The sequence below is a fragment of the Glycine max genome, chromosome 20 (assembly GCF_000004515.6).
Source record: "Glycine max cultivar Williams 82 chromosome 20, Glycine_max_v4.0, whole genome shotgun sequence".
Lineage (NCBI taxonomy): Eukaryota > Viridiplantae > Streptophyta > Magnoliopsida > Fabales > Fabaceae > Glycine > Glycine max.
In genome coordinates, this window is record NC_038256.2 from 4,743,589 (window position 1) to 4,758,458 (window position 14,870).

The window sequence follows — 14,870 nt, forward strand, 5'->3', positions numbered from 1 at the left end:
TTATCACATAATCACAGTTTGAATCATCATTTCATAACCTCAACATAACAATTTATGCAAAAGATTTTATCACAACATGGGGTGTAAAATCCTTGAAATAGTTTCTCACAATTATATCAAAATCAATTAATCAAATTCATGGGTTAAACACAAAGACATCAAGAGCACTCAAGTTTATCAATCAATTCTCATCAGGACATCAATTGGTACATAAAACACAATAATATTGTATTTATAATCATAAAGAGAAAATTATAATTCAATAAACATCCTAAAATAAACCCAAATTTAGTTCTCTAAAGATCTCTACACATGTTCATTCTAACCCCCAATTGCGATAAACTCATCCCTTACCTCTGAGCGGACTCACGTGTCTTCCGACAGCGATAGCGGCATCTCTAGCGGTTCCATGAGATTCCTCCAGTTATTCCTTCGACTGCTCCGATAGAATTCCCAAACATCAGAGAGACGGAGAAGAGATTGAACTGTCTTCATGTGATTCCTTTTTTTCCCTCCAAAAATATTATCTCGCAAATCCCAACGGTAGAAGTGTGCACAATTAAATTTCGAACAACGTATCCAAATTTCATGAAAATCCAACGGTTAACGAAACCGGAATCATAGTTTTACTAAGACTGTTTTGGGTTTCTACGAGAAAAGAGAAAGCTACTGTGTGAAGGGTATTCCTCCTAGCTCTGACATGTTTTTACAATTTCCATCGGTGAGAATTCTCGGAATTGGGTTGTGAAGGTGGTGCTCAAATTTCATGACGATCCAACGGGGAATGAGCCCGAGATCGTCATTTTTCTGAGACAAGTTTTGGGGGCTGCGAAAAAAAGAAAGAGTTTTGAAAGGAGAAGGAGAAAAAACGAAAGTGAGGGAAAAAAGAGACAACGTCAGTCTAAACCTGACCTAATATTGCTATTTATACCTAGGGTACACGCAACTTATTATTACTCTATTTATTTATTTTTAATATTTTATAAAAAGAAACTCTATTTTATTCCCTATCAAATGAATAAATCAAATATTTTTTTTTCTTCAAACCATTATTTCTCATCATTTATTTCTTTATAAAAACATGATCATTTTTTTAAACTCTATTTATTTATAAATAAAAATTATTTTTAAATTAGTTTATGAAAAATGGGATGTTACATTATGTGTATATGTTTTATTATTCATTCACCAGGTATGTGTTGCCCTGTGAGGCATATTGGAAGATTTTTGCATTCCCAATGCATGAACGTGCACCAGCAGTTGAATGTCTCTATTTTCACCTTGAAAATCAACAGCCTACCTATTTACTGAAAAGATAGTCAACAAATAGGTTCAGTACTATCAAAGAGTACAATAAAAGAATCAATGTTTAAAGCTTGGATGGATTCTAATAAAATATACCCTCATGGACAGGATCGATCTTATGCTAAATATGTGTCCGAATTCGTTTATGTTGCACACAAAAGATACTAGCAACCAAGAAAACAAGGAAATACAATTGGCAGGATCATATGGGTACCCCCTTCAAGTGGAGAGTTATTCTACATGAGGATAATGCTATCCTCCGCTAAAGGGTCACAATCTTAGAAAGATATTAGAACAATAGAAAATGTGGTCTACAATACATTTAGAGAAACATGTTTTGCAAAAGGTTTTCTAGGAAATGATCAAGAATTTGTTGGTGTTTTACGAGAAGCTAACACTTGGGGATCTGAACACTTTCTTAGAAAGTTATTTGTGAAGCTGCTATTTATGAATACCATGAATAGACCAAAATATGTGTGGGAACAAACATGACAATGGATGACAGATGATATTCTATTTAATCATAAAAGACAAGGTAATTTCAAACATCCTAAATAATTGCATATCATTCATATGAAACAAGTCACTTACTAACGAAGTAATTTCTGTACTATTCACAGGCATTCAACTAACTGACAAAGAAATAATGCATCTATGTTTGACTGAAATTGAAAATCTGCTGCAAGCCAACGGGAAAAGTCTACGAGATTTTCCTTCAATGTCATACCCAATAGGATATGCTGCCAATCCACATGGAAATAAGCTCATCTACAATGAAATGGCTTATGATAAGGAAATTTTGTGCACTGAATTCAACAAATGTTGTCACTCACTAGCAGGTATGCACAACATATTTTAGTTTTTCTTAATATAATATTCATTCCCAACAATCTATACTACTAATTCATGATGTATACATTACTAAATGCAAATAAGCAGACTTTTATTTTTGATAAGATTATGCGTGTTGTTGCAAGTCAATCGGGTGGAGTTTATTTTCTTTGTAGATATGGTGGTATCGGGAAGACATTTATTTGGAAAATTTTATCATTTGCTATACGATCTAATTGTGGAATTGTTTTAACAGTAGCTTCAAGTGAGATTGCTTCAGTACTGCTGCTCGGAGGTAGAACAACACATTCTAAGTTTGCTATACCAGTGCCTGCAACACAAAATTCAACATGCAATATTCATCAAATGAGTGACTTGGCTGAATTGCTGCAGATGACAAAACTATTAATTTGGGACGAAGCTCTAATCTGTCACAAGTTCAATTTTGAAGCACTTGATAAAAGCTTAAAAGACATCATGCACAATGATAGACCTTTTGGAGGAAAGGTCATTATTTTTTGTGGTGATTTCCGTCAAATACTACCTGTTGTGCCAAGATGTAATCGCTCTAATATCGTCCATCCAACTCTAAATGCATCATAAATTTGGGATCAGTGTCAAATTCTTAAATTGACAAGAAAACATGCGTTTGCAAACCAAACTTGGAGATGGCAAACAATTTTCTGATTGGCTACTATACATAGGCGATGACAAACTTGGAGAACTTAATGATGGATATGGAAAAATCACCATTCCAGATGAGTTTCTTATCAAGGACTTTAATGATCCTATCCAGGCAATTGTTGAGGCAACATATAGAAACTTATTACAAAACTATAGCAACGAAGATTTCTTGCAAAAAAGAGTTGTTCTAGCCTCTATAAAAGATGTTGTTGACAGTATAAATGACTATGTCCTAGCTTTGATACCCACTGAGGAGAAAGAGTATTGTAGTACTAATAGTGTTAATAAATCTGATGAACTACTAAATCCTGCATTTGGAGTTCTAATACTTGAATTTATGAACTCGTTGAAAACATCAAGAATACCTAATCACAAGTTAAAAATTAAGGTTGACACTCTCATCATACTATTACGAAATTTGGATCAGGCAGATGGGTTATGCAATAAAACTAGGTTTATTGTCACAAGACTTGGTTCAAATGTGATTGAAGCAAAGATTATTACTGGACCAAATATAGGTCATAGGACATACAAACCAAGAATGAATATGTCTCCTTCTGATTCCCCATGACCATTCAAACTAATTAGAAGACAGTTTCTATTTATGGTTTCATTTGCAATGACCATAAACAAGTCTCAGGGATAGTCATTGACACATGTAGGATTGTATTTACCAAACCCAGTATTTTCCCATGGCCAGCTATATGTTACACTTTCATGAGTGCAAAATGAAAACGGACTGCATATTCTTATTCATGACAAACAAGACACTCCAAAAAATATTACCATTAATGTAGTATATAAAGAAGTATTTGCAAACTTATAAACAAGGTATGCTTCCCAAATTCTTATTGTTACATATGCATTATCATAAATCAGATTCACTTTCTATCAAACTATATAGTAATACATACTAATGTTTCCTACCTACAACATTACTGATTGACTTCATTTTCAACATATCAATTTATAATCAGAGAATTACAATACACTACATATTTTACTTTACCAATACTTATACTGCTTTCAACATGCACACTCTTTTGCAATTTGATTATGATCAAATCTCAAATAAATTTTGTTAAAGTTAAGGACTACATTGTTGAAGAGTTTGTGATGCACATTACATTAGAGAAGTGCTGAGTTTTTTTTTCTCAGCCACACATTGTATATATCTATATAAAACAGAAATAGTATAATAAGAAAGAAGGAAAGATAGGTTCAGACTAGGGAACCTGTTCCTTCTTAGGCTTTACAAAATCCACACTAAAAACAGCCTTTTCTAAACCTGTCAATACTACTCTTACAAAGATACAACTAGTACACAATACAGCTATTTACACCTACATCACCGGTCTACACAATATAATACTTTAACACTCCCCCTGAAGTTGGAGCATATAAACTAAATTCTCCAAGCTTGGAACATGAGCTGAAGCATCTCAAGCTGCACCACCTTCTGTGCTTGCCTACATTTTGATTTTGCTCACACACCAGTGGTAGTTAGTTCTTTATTACTCTAGCTCCATGCCCCTCTCTCAGATGGTAAAACATATGATATTTGGAAGAGTGTGCAGGGGGATGGAAATTATGAAAAGACTTGGCAGCGTCCAAACATATAACAACTCCAAGCTAGAGAACTCTAGTGTGGGTGGAAGATTCTTCTTCTAAGTTAGATGATGCAGTGGAGCTTGATTGCTTGATTGAAACCCATGACTGAAACTCAGATGTTGAGCCATGATAAACTTCCTCAGACCAAAACAAGGAGGGATCCCAAACTCAGATAACAACACAATGGGGCTGGCCTTTAGAATGATTAGTACTGATTAGGAGACAACCAACACACTCCCCCTCAAGATGGAAGGTGGAGTCAACACTTCCAGCTGGCTCCACCTTCTAGCTTGGGATGAACAATACAAGTAGAAAAATAGACAATGAAACACGTCGGAAATACATTGGTAACAGATTGAAAATGATTGAAAACATTCAAAGACAATTGGAATATGCTGAACCATTAAGAAGAAGCTACAACACAATGCTTAACCACTTAACAGAAGCAAACACACTTAACCACCTAAAAGGGAGAAGCAAACCAAAGCTTAACCATCAAGGGTAGAAGCTAAACATGGTGCTTAACCACTCAAGACAGAAGCAAAACACAATATTTGAATGCTTAACCACCATAAAGGCAGAAGCAACACACCAATGTTTAACTATCCATGGTAGAAGCTTGACATCAATGCTTAACCACCATGGATAGAATCGAAAAAGCTTAATGATTTTTTTTTAATATATAGTAGGGGTTCTTGACCATATTGAACCCCGGGGACAACAATTGCTTCAAGGACAGAGACAAGGAAGAGGTTGCTGGACAACAGGATCAACAAATGACCTATAGTAGGGTTCTTGACTTAGATCGAACCTGAGGACAACGATATTAACCAACAGACCACACAACAAATGAATAAAAGGACAAGAGACAATGGAGCTGCACAACAAAGGGTTAAGAGAGACAAATGATGAGGGAATAATCTCAAATACCTTGCAAGCATGGTAGAAACTCCAAACCCAAACTGAGCAAACTCAAATTTTCCAATCTTTCTTCAAAAGTCCAATGGAGGATGTCCAAGAAATAGAAAGAACAGGGCCTGAAGTTGACATTTTTCAGAACCAGAACACAATGCAACTTCGAAGGCAGCCGGAAGGGGAGCCTTGAAAACATTCAAAACCATACCAAACTTAGCAACTACTTTTGAGGAAGGACTTCAAGCCAAAGCAATGGGTACCCTCTGGCTTGGTAACAATGTTGCAGTTTGTAACAAAAGAGAGAGACAAGAAACCAAGCGAGGCCTTAAATAGGACCAGAACATGCCTCAGTTCTGAAGACAAAGAAGAAGGGCCAAAAGAGGAGGTCTGAGCAGACAGGACATGCATATGACCTTATATATGTGTGTGTGTGTAGTGGACCAGCCATATTTGTGATAAATGGACCGAAAACAGTTCCAACAATGATCTTGAAGATGGAAATAGAAGAAAAGGACAGTGGAAATGAACTGTGAGGTGAAGAACAGTCCAAAACAGTCAATCAGTGACAACTCCGACGACAACAGTGGAATCTGACTAGTGGATAGGACTCGCCAGAGTGAGACAAGTACAATGGTGGCTGACGATGGTGGTTGACAGTGGTAGACGACTAGCAGCAGTAGAGACAACGGAATGAGATCATAGGACTTGCAGATGCCATTTTATGAACAGAGAATTTGGAGAGTTCCAGAGAAGAGACTTTGGAGAAGGAGAAGATAGGACCGACAGATGCCATTTCTGATAAAAAAAAAAGTCCTAATGGAGAAGAAGAAGGGGACGCAAGAGCTGGAACAGTTGAGACTAAAACAGGGGCTGAAACATGCCCAGATGGAGATGATGAGACTTTTGGAACTGGTTCGACGAGCTTCCGGTGACAGCAGGGTGACGCGTGGACTGCATGCGTTGGATCTGGCGCGGACTGGAGGCGGCGTGTGGCTGAGATTCAGGCCACCCGACTTCCAATGATGGGTCGCGCTCTTCAAGGCGCACCTAACCCTGGGTTCGTCAGAAGAAAAGGCAGAGGCGGCAGTCGGAGACGACGGCAGACGGTGGCCGAAGACGACGGCGACGCCGGAGACAGTCAGAACGAGATCGTACCCGCTCTAATACTATGTTAAAGTTAAGGACTACATTGTTGAAAAGTTTGAGATACACATTACATTAGAGAAGTGCTGATTTTTTTTTTCTCAGCCACACATTGTATATATTTATATAAAATAGAAAGAGTACAATAAGAAAGAAGAAAAGACAGGTTCAGACTAGGGAACCTGCTCCTACTTAGGCTTTACAGAATCCACACTAAAAATAGCCTTTTCTAAACCTGTCAAGACTACTGTTACAAAGATACAACTAGTACACAATACAGCTGTCTACACCTACACCAGTTGTCTACACAATACAACTGTCTACATACAGTTGTCTACACAATACAACTGTCTACACAATATAATACTTTAACAAATTTGATATAATAGCTTTATTTCTTTATGATGCAGGAGAACAAAAACGAGGGAAATGCTGCAAATTTGTTATTAGGTCATAGCCACTCAAGCATTTTCACATCAATTTACCCCTTTTTAGGTTAGTATTGTATATATTAGCAACGTTCTATTTGGGATTTTTAAATGTTCAGTAATCTTAACTATATATGCAATCAATAGATTCATTTCTATTCATTGTGCAGACTCTCATTCACTACAACAACATGTATCTCATGATAATCACAACAATACCATCCGAAACTATCTACAATTGCATGAGATTAGTATCATATTCATATTGTATTTAATGTTTTCATTCTACCGATACTTCAACATTATTATCATCCCAATTAACAACATTATAAAACTGTATACATGTAGTAATATTTGACATTTATCAAAACTCAAATATTACTATTAGCCCGTGCATCGGCACGAGCAACTATCTAGTTATAAGTAATTATGAGGTAGTGTTTGGCAAAGCTCTTTTTTAACTTTTCTAGTCCTTAAAAGGAGAAGTTGAGCCAAAATCCAATCAAAGCTCTTGAAAAATTGAGCTTAATTTTTATAAATGAAAGGGGGAAAGTAGCTTTTTTTTAATAAAAAAAAACTAAAGTAGCTTTTCTTTTTTTTTTTTTTAAAAAAAAAGATGCATAACTTCCCTGTCCCTCTCATCCTGAACAAATCAATGTGGGACAATGAAATGGAGCTTAGTTTGAAATGAGTTCTAAAGCTAAAATTGTCAAACAACTTCTACTTCTTTTAAGCTTTAAATTTAAAATAGCTTTCAAGCCAAAAATTAGGGCTAAACATAACCTATGAAAATCATTTGGATTTGACTGATTGGCCTTTTCCCCTAAAGCTGATGCAATTCAATCTACTAATCTCGCACATTAAAGGTGGTGAAGCTTCCAAGTGTTTATATTGAACATAAACTAAATCATCCATCTATAGTTCAACACAAAGAAAAATATACACGGCCAAAACTTTTGAATTTTTGAAATGACAGTAATGCATGATAAATGATATAGACTTACATAAGCATAAACACTAAAATAACCTACTGGCCCCTATGTGAGTAGAATTTTGCTTGTGGTTTTACTATTCCGCTCGGGTACTCAGGTAATAGCTTAACAAAATGATCTATAGAATAAATATGATACTTGAATGGAGGTAAATGATGAAACACATTGTATAGACAACATACGATAGAAATACTTTATTAATGAAATAAATCACTAAATTTCACGAAAGGAATCCAATCTACACATGATGCTATGTTGGGAACACTCTCAGGTATGCGAAGCAACTTATCTGGTTATGTATTTTAATAGGGGTCAAGAATACTTTGTCCAATTCAACAAAACCCTAACCTAGGGATCCAATTAAAAATGAGAAATTTATTTGTACAACAAATTTTATGAGAGCAAAATGAGATGTAAAAAATGATGAGGAGCAAGATAGAGATAGAAAATGTCGTATAAATTGTTTTGTGAGCAATGCACCTCATTTAAAATAATTTAAAAGTTCAGTGTTAGTTGGGAGAAAACAAACCAGCAAAGAACCACTAAGGGCACAAACCAACGATCCAAACGTAGAATCATCAAGCACTAGGTGGATTCCCTCTAATAGATTCTGTTAGAGGGTGCTGAGCTGGCAGGAGGATATTGGTCCATAGGGAATATGTTGTCCGCATGTTGCTTCCCATCGTGCAGCACTGCATTGTCGCCATTTCTATTTTTCTGTTATTTTCTTTTCGCATTCTAGCACCTTCTGTTTCCGTAGCAGCACCCTTGGCTAGTGCCTCTATATAAGGGATGCTTAGTATGCAATAGAGAGGAGAGAAAATAATAGAATCCTTTTCCTCTCTTCATCCTTTCTTTGGGAGGTCCCTAGTCCTCGAATTCTAGGATTATCCTTTGTTGTTCATAACATTTGGTGCTTTCATTGAGCATCAATCACTGACTTCGCTATGGACCGCATTGAAGCAACCATCGCGGAACTCACCTCCACTCAACTCAAACTCACTGCTGTCGTAGACGCCATGGTGACCAAACTGTCCAACCTTCTTCAGCGGCTGGCCCTTCGCGATGCCACTCAACACTTTCCATCTTCTTCCCCTGCGAAGTCACCACCAACAGATGCCCCCATATCGATTCCGCTTCCCATGTCGACTTCAATTCCATGCCTTGCACCCATGCAACCAAGTCTCACACCCAAGCTAGCTCCGCTCCCCATTGTTGCTTCCTACCTTCTCGCTAACAGCAAGTCCCACGCGTCCTCCTTCAACCCATACTGGGCCGCCATCCACCGGATCCGCTCGGAGTTCCCCAGCCGTCGCATCCTTCCCTCCGACTTCCGCTTATCGCTTTCTGTCATGTTCACCGCCAAGGTCAGGAACAAGGAGTTGGACCACCCCTTCCTCCTCACCCTCTACGCCACTCTCGATGCTGCCAAATGGCTTTGTCTCTGCCACACTAATCTACATTCACTCATTCCTACACCCACTTTAATTTGGGATCTCGGTACTGTTTTTGGAAGCCATGGTTTGAAGCCCCAACACCTTGAGGACAAGCTGGTTTTGATGGACCACAAAATGTTATGAGGGAGAAAACAAACCAGCAAAGCACCATTGAGGGCACAAACCAACGACCCAAATGCAGAATCGTCAAGCACCTAGTGGATTCCCTCTAACAGAAGTGTTGAGCTCGCAGGAGGATATTGGTCCATAGGGAATATGCAGTCAACATGTTGCTTCCTGACTTTTAAATTGGCTTGTGCCTCTATATAAGGGATGCTTAGTATGTAATAGAGAGCAGAGAAAATAATAGAATCCTTTTCCTCTCTTCATCCTTTCTTTGGGAGGTCCCTAGTCGAATTCTAGGATTATCCTTTGCTGTTCATAACATTCAGGGACCCAATTAAAAATCCTCAAATAGTTCAGGAAGTAACAGGTTAATTTAACCTTAGAAAACCAGATTCCTCACCACAAAAACAATAAATTTACAAAAAAAAAAAGAACAAAAGATTAAAAATATGTCCATAATTTTATTAACTCCTCTAAATGGCGTTAGTTACAATCCATTCTGTAATATGCAGTTGACATCAACAAATTTGGATTATATGAATTGAAAAGATTGCAAAACAAACACACAAAATCTGAGTACACAATTTAGCCTTCATTGATGTGCTGCAAACATAATTTAATTTGTGGATTCCAGATTTCCAGCTGCTCTTAAGTCTGGACTTATGAAGTTGCTTAACAAATAAGTGAGGATAATGGTTTTGTGCATTTACAAATGATAATCGCCAATTGAGTTTTAAAGAGAATTGTTTCAACAAAGAATAAGAAACAGAACTGCAACAAGATGTTTGGAAAGTAAAATTTAATTAAAAGAACATGAAAGAAAGAACACACATACTCTATAGACACTTGATAGCAAGGATTAAATACTTAATGTGAAAAGGCTTATAAGAAGTTTGAATGTACCCGCTCAATGAAGCATTGTCATTCATATTCAGCCTCTCAAAGAAAGCAAGAGTGTAAAATGTAAAGCGATCAACAACTGAAACACCAACCTGTATATTTTAAAGAACAATTACAAAAGAATTTTAGTTGTGCAGAACTTGGACTTAAACAAGAAGAAACCCAATGGAAAACTGTAGCAGATTATGTCAAATACTTGTATGACAGACTATAAAATTCATACATACATCTGAGTCCAAATGAGGTGAATATGAATTCTCTCCTTTCATACTACTTCCAATTGCCAAAACACCTGGCGAATGAAGCTGCCATGCTTAGAAAAGGAATGCAGTCAGAAACAAAACTTGGGGAAAATAATCAACTAGAAAGAAGAAAATAATTTATTATTATAACATAATAAGAAATTTAAATTTCAGGTGGACAATGAAACAGACTGGCTTGGAATGATCTATACATTTAAATAATGAATACACACTAAGTGCTAAGAATATCGATTTAATCCAGGAAGACAAGCTAGAGAAGGATAAGAAAAGAAACAAAAAACAAAAGCAGACTGGATAAATTCGTATTCTTTGTAGTCCATGATATGATGTTTATGAGGGAGGGAAATATATTATACAATTAATCATGTAGGTCTATGTTAGCATGAAGATAAAATTAAAACCAGAATCCTCAGTATAGGAAATTTGTAAGACTCCTTTCAGCAAAATTATTTAATTGCCATAGCAATGCCCATGACTGAAAGTAAAGTAACCATCATTTATACAGAAGAAAAATAATTCAGAATAGAATTAGATGCTCTTTAAATATAGGTGTATATCCTTAATCATCAAATTATAGACCATCTAATAGCAGCTAAACAGCCTAACAACAAAGAAATATGAGGAATAGAGTTTCAGACTTCTTTATGCCCCCAACCAATGCACTATTCTACCAGTGATGGAAAATATGACCGTGCCATCAAGGGCAAGAATATCATTCAACAAAGTACATCTATTGAGGAACACAAGGTATTCATTAAATTTGGACCGATATCAACTCTAAAACTAAAATTTTGCCCATCAATGATATGTGTTAATTAATTCTGGACAATGAAAACTCAAAAAGAGTCAAAGTCACATACTGTTATTTCATAAGAATTGGCATAGGAGTTTTCAAGAATGATAAGCATATAAAATAAATTGGAAACCTGGCAGAACAGGGTAGAGGCTTGGCAGGTGTCCACCATTATTAGAAGCTCCTTAAACCTAACAAATCCCAATATAAGTATGAGTCAAAAATGAGTTCTTACCTAATAATGATAAGCATATGAAATCAGAGTCCTGATTCATTAGTCTATCTGTCAATGACACAAAAAGCTTTGTTCCTGTGATTTCTCTTCATCTTTAGTGTTTTCTGTTTTGTACTTCTGTTAAGGACTCACTATCCTCCCTTCTCTTTCTAAGCAAAAATCGTCACCCCAATAAATTGTACTTCATTAACAAATTATTCATCCAGGTAATCAATTTACAATTCATAGGTCACAAATAAACAGTTGAATAATAATCAATACCTATGCTTCTCTTTCATTTGCTTCACAACATCAGCTAAATCATGACTTTGAAGCTCTTCTGAGTCCTGAAACTTCAAAAACTCATCACCCCCGTGCCCTGTCATATACAGAAGAATATGACTTCCTTCATCACTAAGAAGACTCTTGGACCTTGGAACAGAAGTTTCATGACGTCCTGTAAGTACCCGTAAAAAGTTTTCCACTGTTACTTCATAGCCACGATAATCTACCTGAGCCCTTGCAGGCAAACAATCATGGAACAGAAGTTTCATGACGTCCTGTAAGTACCTGTAAAAAGTTTTCCACTGTTACTTCATAGCCACGATAATCTACCTGAGCCATTACATGAAAACAATCATGGAACAGAAGTTTCATGACGTCCTGTAAGTACCCGTAAAAAGTTTTCCACTGTTACTTCATAGCCACAATAATCTACCTGAGCCATTGCAGGCAAACAATCATCCTCTGAAAGAGGCTACATATCAAAAGCCCAAAAAGGTAGAAAGATACAAATATCTTCTCTTCTAAATACTACAAGATATTGAGAAACAATTAGATGAGAGAAGAAAATAAACAAGGGCCTTTTTTCAAGTTATAGCCATTGAACATTATAGCACTTCTACCTTCACCACTAGCGATCATAACATTTAGAATGAAGATGAACATAAAAATATTACATGCAAGTGCAATATATTTTCTGGATGTAAACAAACTTTTCACAAAAGAGACAAACCTAGGTAACTGCAGAGAAGTTATGGCTTATAGTTCATAATCTATTGCAGTACAACTGCTCAATAGATGAACTAAACTACTTTTAATGTACATTCAAATCATCAAAGAAAGTTCTTTACCAGGACCAGCTTAGCTCAATTAGGCTCATTTTGAAGCAAAGTCTTAATATCAACACTTCCATTTCCAAAAAAAATTTATTACTTACATGATAGTACCACAAGAGCCTCCAGAGAAAAATGTATGAATAATTAAATTAAATTAAATATCACTATATGTTTCAATCTATTTGTAAATTAATTTAAAGGGATCTTAAAGCTTATTTAGATATTTTATATCTCAAGCCTAAAGATAGACTTGATGAAGCAAACCTAGACAACCTCCGCCCAACTAATGTACTATATGACACAAATTAGCAAAAATTCAAGATGGTTTAGATAATGAATCTAGTTCAAGGTAGAGCCATTAATAAGCAGCTTATGAACACTGAAAGTTATTTCCTACCCTGTCAACCACCAAACAAACTTAAAAAAAAGATGAAGAAACAATACATTAACGCTAGGCCAATAATATGGTACTCTTCATATCCTAGATGAAGTTCTTGAGATAGATTCAGAGACGTAATTGGATTGCTATATATAATAAAAAGAAACTCAAGAGAGGCCCCATTACACTGACAACAGTGTGCTATCAAAGACAGTCAAGCCTGCCGCCTCAGCAAAGCGGGTAGAATTTGATTGGATTACTTTAGATGGCCTGAGGAACTTTAATATGAAAGAGACATCCAACAAGGTGAGGATTCCTGCAGAGATCTCTTTGGCGTTGTTGAGGCGGTGCGGCCGCGGGAGTGGGGTTGCAGCGGAGGGGGAGAAGGTGACAGAGGGTGGGTATTTCTGGAATATCAGAAAAACTAAAAGGTAAAAGAAAAAGAAGTGTGAAGAGAAGCAAAGAGGTGCAAGAAGAAGAGCTGATTCATACTTTTTTTTTATAAAAAATATTTTTCATCCTTCTAGATATGAAAGGGTTTGAAATTTCTTTTGTTGAAATTTTTAATACATGTCTTCACAAAATTAAAATATATCATTTTTTGGTTTAAATATAAGCTTAGTAAATCTAAACATATATGATTTTTTATATCGATTATACAAATAATTGATATAAATATGATATTTTTTATATTAATGATACATATAATTGATGTAAAAATACTATGCACGTAGATTTGGATGTTCGAATCTTATCTCAAGAAAAAAATATATTTTAATTTTATAAGGACAAAAAACGTATTGAAAATTTTACAAAAACAAATCTTGAACATTTTTATATTTATGAGGACAAAAAATTTATTTTAACCTACTTTTTTAAGAATGAAAATTCAAACACACCCACCTCTATAACATTATTAGTCAAATTTATTTCAACAATAATTTTGTATTGGATTCAATATTTCAAAAATTAAATTTAGAAAGAATGTGAAGTATTCATACTTATGAAATTTATTTCCCAAAAATATATTTGTTTTGGAATCTAACTTTTGGAACATATTTACATGCTTTCGAAAATAAGATTTTTTTTTTATATTGAAAATGATTAAACCAAACACATTGATGAACATCTATCTTAGTTGAACTCATTAGTGTTTAATGTTATATAACTTCCTAAATTATTAATTTGTTATAAATTTGGATCCTATTTATATTTTGACGGTTTGACAGCCACTTGCAAAACATATAATGACCAAAATGGCAAATAACATGCAACGCCACATGTTACTAAAAGGGTTGGTGAATAACCAATAATAAAAAATAATTTAGTGAACTTAACTAGAATTAGATTGAGTAATAGGTTGGACTTGATCAAATCCAATTCAACTCAAATATATAATATTATATATAACAAAAAAAATACTAATTGTCTAATATTAGTATACTAATATAGAAAACTCAAAGGTCTAACATAAGCTCTCATACTAATTATATTTTTATGATTATTGTTGACTTAAATATTATGATTTGTAAATCAATATTATGTATAATGTGAGTTGTTAAACATGCTACATGTTTATGATTTATCATTTTGAATGAGTTATTACTTAAATAGGTTACATGTTTATGGTTTATCATATGAATATAGATAGTGTTTTAAATACTGAGTATATATTTTTAAATACTATTATGTTACAAGATTTTGAAAAATAGATTGTGGTTGACTTCTTCTC

At 35.1% G+C, this 14,870-nt stretch overlaps 1 protein-coding gene across 1 annotated transcript; it reads right to left on the minus strand.

Moving 5' to 3' along the window:
* Positions 1–1,155: 1,155 nt before the first annotated feature.
* LOC100806144 (GPI-anchor transamidase) lies at positions 1,156–13,596 on the minus strand. The gene is made up of 6 exons (XM_006605501.3): positions 13,325–13,596; positions 11,924–12,211; positions 11,561–11,618; positions 10,599–10,676; positions 10,375–10,463; positions 1,156–2,467 (listed from the first exon to the last, which is right to left on the minus strand). The coding sequence occupies exons 2-6, from the start codon at positions 12,193–12,195 to the stop codon at positions 2,413–2,415; spliced, it is 552 nt and encodes a 183-aa protein (XP_006605564.1). The 5' UTR covers positions 12,196–12,211; positions 13,325–13,596; the 3' UTR covers positions 1,156–2,412.
* Between the last annotated feature and the right edge of the window lie 1,274 nt (positions 13,597–14,870).